The 10,937-nt window shown below is 42.6% G+C and overlaps 1 protein-coding gene across 1 annotated transcript in view; it reads right to left on the bottom strand.

Annotated features, from left to right (window-relative positions):
• Positions 1-5,171: 5,171 nt before the first annotated feature.
• LOC311148477 (ras-specific guanine nucleotide-releasing factor RalGPS2-like) overlaps positions 5,172-10,937 on the bottom strand; it is a 131,968-nt gene continuing 126,202 nt past the window's right edge. The window contains exons 18-20 of the mRNA XM_084185453.1: positions 9,609-9,714; positions 5,364-5,455; positions 5,172-5,286 (exon numbers count right to left, since the gene is read on the bottom strand). Of these exons, the coding sequence (XP_084041579.1) occupies positions 5,257-5,286; positions 5,364-5,455; positions 9,609-9,714 (228 nt within the window). The 3' untranslated portion in view covers positions 5,172-5,256. The remainder of the gene's footprint in view (positions 5,287-5,363; positions 5,456-9,608; positions 9,715-10,937) is intronic.

Below are 10,937 nucleotides of genomic sequence, written 5' to 3'. Positions count from 1 at the left end.
GCAGACGCTTTTATCCAAAGCGACTTACAGTCATGCGTGCATACATTTTTGTGTATGGGTGGTCCCGGGGATCGAACCCACTACCTTGGCGTTACAAGCGACATAGGCCTACTTCCCTAGGGAGAGTCTCCCAGTAAAAATGGTTGCAGCTCAATAAATCCTGCACACCTTGGTTGAAGAGAGGTCTGTGAAGAGAGGTCTGTGTAAACCCTAGAGATCTCAGATCTGATGTGTGCGTGGTGGTGTACGTGTAAACCATGCATCTCTGTAGATGTGAACCATTATAGCATAACGATCTAAAGTACATGCTGTGTGTGGTGTGTTAACTATTACAGCATATGGATCATGTGTGTGCATAAAACTGCCTGCCCAACAGAGGTCTCCTGGGGTGTGTTTGTAGTGTCACCATTATAGGCTTGTCTTAATCACTGCAACAAGTTAAGTTCAGCTGGGGTTTCAAAACAGCCGTTTTTCCCAAACACACACACGGAATACAGCCAAGACATTGATGGCCCAATCAATGCCAGCACACAGCACAAAGCATGTCTTCGTAGCCCGCTCTGACCAAGTGTGTGTAAGGGGGCTTCTAGGGTCATACATATAGTTCCTGCTGAGCACCAAAACACACCCAAGAAGCCCCCTCCCCGTCCAGCTGCACATACCTGCTCTCAGTAGGTCAACACTGTGGAATCCACAGCTGCATGTCAACAATCTAAAATGCCCTCCTCTGCTTCATGTCAGTAGTCTACATTAGCCTCTCCAGGCAGAAGCTGCATCTCAATAGTCTAAGTGAAAGAAGAACTGGACAGGTGAAAGACATTTCCCAGTACCCCTTATTGCTTTCACTAGTCTTGTGTTTTCAGATCCCTGTTGACAGAGGAAATAAGGAAAGAATGCCACTTTAGATTGAGATGCAGCCTCTGCCTGGGTTCTCCAGTGTCCTACACAACACAGAGATTGCCCAGGGTTTAATAGAAACACTGTCGCCACTCAATCCCCCTAAAGCGCATGAAATGACTAACTAGGTCTACAAGATAGGTCACTCAGAGAAGGGAGTTCAATGAGAGTTAAATTGTTGTGTTTATTTTATGGAGACCGTCAATTGAAAAACCATAACACCAGTTCAACAATTCAAGTAGGTTTATTTTTCTCTAGGAAAGATTATAGATCAATCCGTACCTAAAGTGTATTAACACTAGTTTAAGCACACACATACACATATGATTTTTTCCTAACAACATGCCCTGTCCAGGACATTTAACAGGTTATGTGGTAAGTAGAAACTCCTGGCCCTACACACACACCACATTTAGCTGAAACCATGTTTATATAAATGAAAGCGAACCAGAGGGCAGAGTATAAAAAGGGCAGTGTGTTTATTGGTTGTCTGGCTGAGACTCAGGTCACATCACTCAATTCAGAGGTCATAGTGCAAACCCAGGTCACGTGACATGGGTGGGTCCTCACTAGGGGTCGGAGTACAGGCGGTAGAGGGATAGCACATGGACACACCCCACAGGTCATGGGACATGGACAGAGCTAAGTGACGTCTTCAACACATCATAAACATCACTCTCAAACTGAGCCATATAGAGTAGGTAGATGTCTCCTCTAGAAACTGATCTAAGGTCAGTTTTACATTTTCCCTAATGGATAAAGTTTGGATTTAAAGGGGATTAAGTTTACCGTTGAGCTGTGGGCATTCTTCTCCATCCCTACAGCACACATATAACACCACGACACCCCCCTCTCATGTAAACCACCCAGTCACCTCAGCTGAACTGTTAAATGATTTCTCAGGAAAATACAAATTAACGCTGCAGACAAATCCAAAAAGCATCTTCACTCAAGACAGTAAATATACACAGCTGGTTGTGTATTTGTACATGGACAAGGAAACGGTGTAAACTCTGGTTACAATGTGGAAACCTCAAAAACAAACAAACCTTTTTGACATTTATTTTTCTCAGAAACAAAAAGCCAACCATAACAGATTGTAAAAACTCAAGGACACTCCTAACCCTTCCCTATAATAGTCATGTGACACTAGTATAGGCATCCACATCACTCACTTCAGCCCTGTTTGACACTACATTCCTGTCTGCAATTTAATCTCTCGCTCTCTTCAGCATTGAAGCCCTCTATGTCCAAGGGAGAGAGATGTGAAGGAGAGGTCTGTGAGAGGAAACGAGATGGGAGAGGAAAAAAGGAGAACAGAGAGAAACAGACTACTTTCTCCTCTGCTGGTCTTCTGTGGGCTGCTTCAGTCCGACTGCTTCTCTGTACAGCTCCTGTTGCATCAGAGTTCCATTCACCCTTCTATTTCTACTATATCCTTCCCTGTTCAAACACTCCACACAGAATATGCTATACCACATTCTATACAGCTTTACCCACTGCTCAACAGTGAGGAAATGGCAGCCATGAGGTTCTACCCGTCTAATGCTTACTAGCAGGTTAGAAAATAGGTTTTTACACACTCATACTGTAGTACTACCTTCCTCTCTTGTCCCTTTGTACCACTGTAATGCTACCCCTCTCATTCCTTCCTTTCTTTCTTTCTCTGGCTTCCTCATCCAATAGTCTGTGTATGACAGAGCCCTGCTGGAGTCTAGCTATTAATGGAGCTATAGCTGATGCTGTAGCTGTGTGTGGGATAACTGCTGGGCGCTGAGGAGTAGAGCACATCGGAAATGAGCCTGAAATGGAATACGTAGAAGTTGCCCTTAACCACAGATCTAGGATCAGATTACACCAACCCCAATCTTAACCATTAGGGGGTGAATACATATCTGACACTGTATCAATGGTAGGGATAAGTTCTACCTTCTCCCATTAGCTTAGCCTCTACAGGACATACGACAACTGTTGCCGCACTGGCCCATGGGAGTTGGAGTCTCTTGCTGCTAGAGTACATAGTGTCAGTTTGAGGTGTGAGGAAAGTGATGCTAACTTGCTGGACCTCTGTGTGTAGACAATAGACATGCTAACTTCACAGACAAACAGATATGAACAGATGGGAGAAGTAAACCATTGTTACAAGTCAGGACCTAACCTGACTGTCAGGTTGCGACGTAAACAGTCAGGAGAGAATGCAAGATAAACCACTAGTAAATAAAGTCCTTTCTGAGAGTAGTATGAGAATGTGACTACACCATCCTTTCTCCTTTCCCAAGAACGTATTCATTTCATTTGTTCTAATTGTAACACTTGCTCCCAAATCTGAATAAAAATGTGTGTTTGGTACATTGGCACACCCCTGTGGGACACACTCAGGATCGAGTCCCAAACCATACACACTCTGGCCAGGGTCCACTTCAATCGTTAGCCCCTCCCTCTAGCTCGTACTCCTTAACTGTTCACAGATCTGAAAGGACTGGATAGGTGTAAGCAATATGGTGGAAGTTTCTCTCAGTCAATTGGAGGGTTAGGTGGAGTCATCAACAACTTGCTTACACCTATCCATAGCTTTAATTGAAGATGCCCTGAGTAGGGACCAGGGGAAGGGTCTAGAGCAGGGGTCTCCAACCCTGTTCCTGGAGAGCTACCTTCCTGTAGGTTTTCACTCCAACCCCAGTTGTAACTAACCTGCTTCTCAACCAGCTAATTATTAGAATCAGGTGTGCTAGATTAGGGGTGGAGTGAAAACCTACAGGATGGTAGCTTTCCAGGAACAGGGTTGGACAGCCCTGGTCTAGAGTCTGACATGGAACTAGGCAATAGAGTGTAGTAGATCTGTACCGTACCCCTATGTGACAAACTCATAGGTGAGAAAACAAACGACAAAAATAAATAAAAAAAACAAGATACAAAATGTTCAAAAAAAAGGAAGAAGCCAAAAATGAAAGGTAAAAAAGAAATGTAACAGACAATTAAAATAAGCTAGACATGTGCAAGTCATCTACAGGGTAATACTGCTGATACGTCCCCAACAAAATAACACCAAGGAAACACTAAACAACAAAATAATCATTCAAATGGATTCTGAATGGCTCCCGATAGCTTTGTGTGTGTGTCTGCAGCAGTGTGTGTGTGTGTGTGTGTGTGTGTGTGTGTGTGTGTGTGTGTGTGTGTGTGTGTGTGCCAGTCTGTGTGTATAATACATACACTCAGATTTGTAAAGCAGGTCAGGTCAGAACCTGAAGCTCCCTCTTATGTTCAAGCAATAACAAAAAAGAAATCGAGATAAAATGATTTTTCTGGAGTTAACACTCCATCTTTCACACTGCTCCATCGTTCACTTTTTCACAGCTTTCAAGTCTTTAGTGTCAACGTGTGTGTACATGTGTGTTCTGGTGAATCTCGAGCTTTAACATGTGGACAGAGCACAGACAACTGTCCAGAGAGAACAACATATAAAGCCTGTTTATATGAGAGATATAACTGGGTCCATAAAGGTGGAATAGAGGAAAGCTTCGAGTCTTGTTTTATCATTCCCGTGATGTGACCGAGCATATATAGTGCCCACCACACACGGTGAGGAGAGGCTCTGGAATATAAAACAGTAGGAGACATTCAGGACATGGGAGTGGTTTCTGCTGGAATAGATTTGAGAATCAGAGCCCTTAATGTTTACAATGCTGCAATCACACAGGCCAATCACACATTCACTCCCCCCGTCTGAGTGTGTGTGTGGAAAAAGTGTCCGTTTAGTGAGCCCAACTCAAGTCAAGTATGAAGAGACCATCGGAGTCGTGTGTGTGAGTTTGTGAACCAAAGAGTGATAAAGAAAAGTGTGTTTGAAATCCTGTTCCATTGGGTTAGTCCAGTATTGTGTGTGTGTGTGTGTGTGTGTGTGAGAGAGAGAGAGTCCAGCCCTAGAAAGGGCAGTCTGTCTTCCACCAGAGCACAGTATGTCAAGAAGAGAGGGAGTGAGAGAAAACAAGGATAAAGGATAAATCATGTCCATCCATCCTTAAGAAGCATCCAAGAAAGAGGAGAGGAGACATCCCATAGTTCCACAGGATTGATAGTCCACAGGCAAAAACAACGGAGCGAGAGAACGAGAGAGAAGAAGTGGTGTAGGTCTTCATTCAGTAGTCTATGCAGCCATATTAACCACTGCTTCAACACACACACACACGGCTCCTTAGGTTAAGGCAGTGGTGGCAGGTGGGGTTGCAGTGGGGCTGGGGTCAGGGGTTATAGTTTAGGGGTCATGGCAGTGAAAGCTCCTGCTGCTGAGTCACTAACTCTCCTCCGCTCTTCCCCTATTCCTCTCTTTTATCTCTATCGTTCCGTCCTCTCCAGCAGCCCTCATTCAAAGGACATCAGATTGGCTGGGACCTGGAGAGAGAGAGAAAAAGGCATGAGGGCTGGTTGGTGTGAGTGTGTGTGTGTGAGTGTGAGTGAGTGAGTGTTACCTGTTGTCTGTTGCTCTGGCAGGCAGCACTGAGGTGTTTGAACCACAGCAGGGCGTTCATTTTGTTCCCTGCCTGGTATTTATATGTGTTACCTAGGAATCACAGAGACACACCATCACAAGATGTCCCTGTAGCAGAAAACTGAGATTCAGCCCAGTGACTATCAGCCCAATCTAAGTCCAGTCGTGTACAGTTACAGTACTCGACTCTCCCATCCCCATCTGTGTACAGCAGGAAGCTGCCTCAATGTAGAACATATGAGAACAGAGACTGCGTGCATGTGTGTGTGTGAGTAGAGAGCGATAAATACAGAGACAGTCAGATATGACAGGCAAGCAGTCCACATAACAGACAGGGTTACTGCTGGGTCAGACAGACAGGAACCTGTGTGTGTGTGCTGGTCTTAGCGGTAGCGCAATTGGTTATGGCATTGATTTGCCAGAGGCGGCGCACACAGAGATGCACACAGGAGCCTTATCAGCATTGTTATATACACATTTTACAAGCAGCAAAACAGTCAGACATTCCCCTTTGGACTCATTATGTGCAATGCCCATTGCATGAAAGGTGTCAGTGACCGTAGGAAGCCTGTTTAGGAACATAGTTATTTAAAAATACCAAATTTTTTTGTTGATAATTTTGTCAAAAAAATGAATCTTCCACTTTTCTCCGTTAGCCCTAACTGTCAAATCACGGGAATTCCGATCGCTGTCCGTGGTGCTGAATCCGCTTGTAGGCCAAATCAACGGCGATGGTAGGCTATAGCTATATACTGTATATATTTGGGAGCAGTAACGGTGAGTGGACATCCCACCTTTCTCTTTATATTGAATTTTTTTCCCAGCTCCTGTGAAAAGTTTGGATGTGAGTAAAACCACCCATAGTCTACGTTGTCTTAGGCCTAATATTATAAGCCCACGGGGAGCAATTATGGTGTCTGTAACTGTATTTAGACATAGCCTATTTAGAACAAGTTGTGGTTTTATTTTATTAGAATTATTCACTGTCTTTTTAGGTCTTATCAATAGTGAATATAATCTTGCTTATTAACAACGTTTGATACTAGGGTTGAATAACGGGAAACAGGTTACCAAGATTTAGTGAGATTTCCCACCAAACCCACTCCCTTTCCCTGGGATAAATAACTGCGAGAAACAGGTAAATAATAATAAATAATACATTACTTATATGAACAGCATGAAGTGAAATGGAACTGTTAAATTATATGCAATGTCTAAATCTGGCTTCTCTATGGCCTTCTCTCTGCATGATCAATCATCAACGCTCAGGGTGGGGACAGACCATGCATAACTCAGTAGGAACGCAGTTCACAATACATGCATCATCTCATCATGGTAACGTTTTTTTCTTGTGACTTGTAGGCCTACATTTGCTGCAGCATAGCCTATGGTACAGTAATATAAGGACTGAATGCACGTCTAATTTACACATCTCCATCTGGCTTTTGGGGGTCCGGGTCACCTTATTTTCTTATTGCAGCTGCAGAGTTTTATCACTTGAATATCATTGCTTTAAATCAGTGCATACGCAAGCACTCTATCGCAGTCTTCCTCTGTCTCCATCAATTCCATTCAAATTGCATCCAAAATAGTTAATCCTGTTCAAGATCGAGATAGATATATACAGTCAATTTGGAAAGTTTTCAAACCCCTTCACTTTTTCCACATTTTGTTACGTTACAGCCTTATTCTAAAATAGATTAAATCGTTTTTTTTACCCCTCATCAATCTACACACAATACCCCATAATGACAAAGCAAAAACAGGACTTTAGAAATGTTTGCAAATTTATAGAAAATAACGGAAATATTACATTTACATAAGTATTCAGACCCTTTACTCAGCACTTTGTTGAAGCACCTTTGGCAGTGATTACAGCCTCGAGTCTCCTTGGGTATAACGCTACAAGCTTGGCACACCTGTATTTGGGGAGTTTCTCCAATTCTTCTCTGCAGATCCTCTCAAGCTCGATCAGGTTGGATGGGGAGCGTTGCTGCACAGCTATTTTCAAAGTCTGAGGTGCTGCCACCACCATCCTTCACCATAGGGATGGTATTGGCCAGGTGATGAGCGGTGCCTGGTTTCCTCCAGACGTGACGCTTGGCATTCAGGCCATAGAGTTCAATCTGGGTTTCATCAGACCAGAGAATCTTGTTTCTCATGGTCCGAGAGTCATTTAGGTGCCTTTTGGCAAACTCCAAGCGGGCCGTCATGTGCCTTTTACTGAGGAGTGGCTTCCGTCTGGCCACTCTACCATAAAGGCCTGAATGGTGGAGTGCTGCAGAGACAGTTGTCCTTCTGGAAGCTTCTCCCATCTCCACAGAGGAACTCTGGAGCAATGGAGTGACCATTGGGTTCTTGGTCCTGACCAAGGCCCTTCTCCCCCGATTGCTCAGTTTGGCCGGGCGGCCAGCTCTAGGAAGAGTCTTGGTGGTTCCAAACTTCTTCCATTTAAGAATGATGGAGGCCACTGTGTTCTTGGGGACCTTCAATGCTGCAGACATTTTTTGGTACCCTTTCCCAGATCTGTGCCGACACAATCCTGTCTCGGAGCTCTACGGACAATTCCTTCGACCTCATGGATTGGTTTTTGCTCTGACATGCACTGTCAACTGTGGGACCTTATATAGACAGGTGTGTGCCTTTCCAAATCATGTCCAATCACTTGAATTTACCACAGGTGGACTCCAATCAAGTTGTAGAAACATCTCAAGGATGATCAACGGAAACAGGATGCACCTGAGCTCAATTTCGAGTCTCATAGCAAAGGGTCTGAAATCTTATGTAAATAAGGATTACAAAATATATATAAATTAGCAAAAATTAAAAAAAAACAGTTTTCACTTTGTCATTATGGGGTATTGGGTGTAGATTGATGAGGATTTGTATTTATTTAATCAATTTTAGAATAAGGCTGTAAGGTAACAAGATGTGAAAAAAGTCAAGGGGTCCGAATACTTTCCGAATGCACTGTACATATATACATTATATACACAGTGTATATTTATACATACACGTTGCTGACAGGTGTATAAAATCGAGCACACAGCCATGCAATCTCCATAGACAAACATTGGCAGTAGAATGGCCCGTACTGAAGAGCTCAGTGACTTTCAACGTGGCACTGTTGAAAGAGGGGGTGGGCTAATACGCACGTCGCACAACATTAAGATAAATATTATGAAAGGTAGCCTACATATGCATCAGCCTACGATTTATAACAATTATATTTCAAAATTAAATCACATTTGCTAGCCTATATTTGTAATTTGTAGGCTGCATGTCCTACACCAGCATCGCATGTTCTCTCCCAGCTCCATGGTTTGAACGAGGTGAGTAATTCCAGTCATATAATACAGTAGAGTAATACAGTCCACACTCAAAAATATTAGCCTACTGGAGCTTGTTTAATTTATTTACCCAAGAGAGCAGAGCTACATCTATGGGCTTTTATGTTTTTCTATCATGCGTAATGTGCGGTAGTCTATTTATTATTGCCTATATGTTATAGGCTATGTATTGGATAACGGCACAAACATTTAGGCTTTTTGGGGATTGGGATCATAAAATGTCTTTAATGTAGGGCTCATAAAATGTATTGAATGTATGGTTCATCAGGCTCAGGTAGCATCAGGCTTGAATTTTCATGCCGATCAAAGCTCTAATCAAATCGAGACATATTTATATGGTTTATATGCTTTAGAATGACACTTCCAGTTTTGGCCGGAAATACTGGGTTACTTGGGAGAAAAGTAATTCTCGGGATGGAACATTTGTAAAATACCGGGAAAATATTCATCCCTACAACGTTTCCATGCCCCCAAGAATTCAGGCTGTTATGGAGGCAAAGGGGGGTCCGACCCAGTACTAGATAAACTGGCCACTGAGTGTATTTGGCCATGGAGCATGTTCTGATTGGCCAGTGAGGGGTCACGCCTCCACACCAACTTGTTTATTCATCAAAACCCAGCCCATAATTCTGGTTGTGAAAATAGCAAAAATATTTAGGACACCCCCTGAACCTATAGTGTTACCACCAGCGCTTAGATTTACCATTGTGTTTGTTAAAATAAAGGCCTATGTGTGTGTGATTGCATATGCGTACAATATGGGTGTATACTGCACGTTTTAATCTAGGAACATACAGACCATCTGAGGAGTTGAGATGAGTGTAGTTTGGCTGAACACTCCTGGCTGTCGGTGTTTGATTGAAAGGTAGTCTCACCGTGTTCGGAGTCTGTGAGCAGGAAGACGTCGGGATGTTCAGGGTCGTCTGACATGATGGCCATTAACCCCACAACACACACACTCTTACTGCTAGACGACTTGAACTGAAGGAAGATGGAGAGAAAGCGAGAGAGAGGGGTGGGGGGGGGCACATTTAGAAATTATTTTGGATTAATATCGTCATATACAAGTATACCTTCTGAAATCTAAGACAGCTACCAACTGTAGCTCAGTTGGTACACAATGGCTCTTGCAACGTCAGAATAATTGGTTCTATTCCTGGGACCACTCATACGTAAAGAATGCATGCATGCATGACAAAGTTGCTTTGGATAAAAGCATCTGCTAAATGGCATACACTCCCCTCCGTATTTGGAAAGTGAAGGCAAAATGTTATTTGAGATCAAATGTCACCTTTTATTTGACGGTATTTTCATACATATGTTTTAACGTTTAGAACTGAAAGCACTTTATACATCTAGTCCCCCCCATTTGAAGAAGTCATAAGTATTTGTACAAATTAACTTATAGTGTATTAAAGTATTCAAAAGTTTAGTATTTGTACCCATATTCCTAGTACGCAAACACTACATCAAGCTTGTAACTCTCCAAACTTGTGTTTCGGATTATGTTTTGCCTAATAGAAACTGAATCTTGAATAATGTATTGTGTCATTTTTATGTCACTTTTATTGTAAATAAAAATAGAATATGTTTCTGAACACTTCTACATTAACGTGGATGCTAACATGATTAAGGATAATCATGAACGTATCATGAATAAGGATGATCTACACTACCGGTCAAAAGTTTTAGAACACCTACACATTCAAGGGTTTTTCTTTATTTTGACTATTTTCTACATTGTAGAATAATAGTGAAGACATCAAAACTATGAAATAACACATATGGAATCATGTAGTAACCAAAAAAAGTGTTAAACAAATCAAAATATATTTTATATTTGAGATTCTTCAAATAGCCACCCTTTGCTTTGATGACAGCTTTGCACACTCTATGCATTCTCTCAACCAGCTTCACCTGGAATTCTTTTCCAACAGTCTTGAAGGAGTTCCCATATATGCTGAGCACTTGTTGGCTGCTTTTCCTTCACTCTGCGGTCCGACTCATCCCAAACCATCTCAATTTGGTTGTGGTCGGGGGATTGTGGAGGCCAGGTAATCTGCAGCACTCAATCACTCTCCTTCTTGGTAAAATAGCCCTTACACAGCCTGGAGGTGTGTTTTGTCATTGTCCTGTTGAAAAACAAATGATAGTGGGACTAAGCCCAAATCAGATGGGATGGCGTATCGCTGCAAAATGTTGGT

This window comes from Coregonus lavaretus (genome assembly GCF_964263955.1).
Source record: "Coregonus lavaretus genome assembly, chromosome: 21".
Taxonomy (NCBI): Eukaryota; Metazoa; Chordata; class Actinopteri; order Salmoniformes; family Salmonidae; genus Coregonus; species Coregonus lavaretus.
The sequence above is the reverse complement of the archived record's forward strand: the minus strand, read 5'-3'. Positions and strand labels throughout refer to the sequence as shown.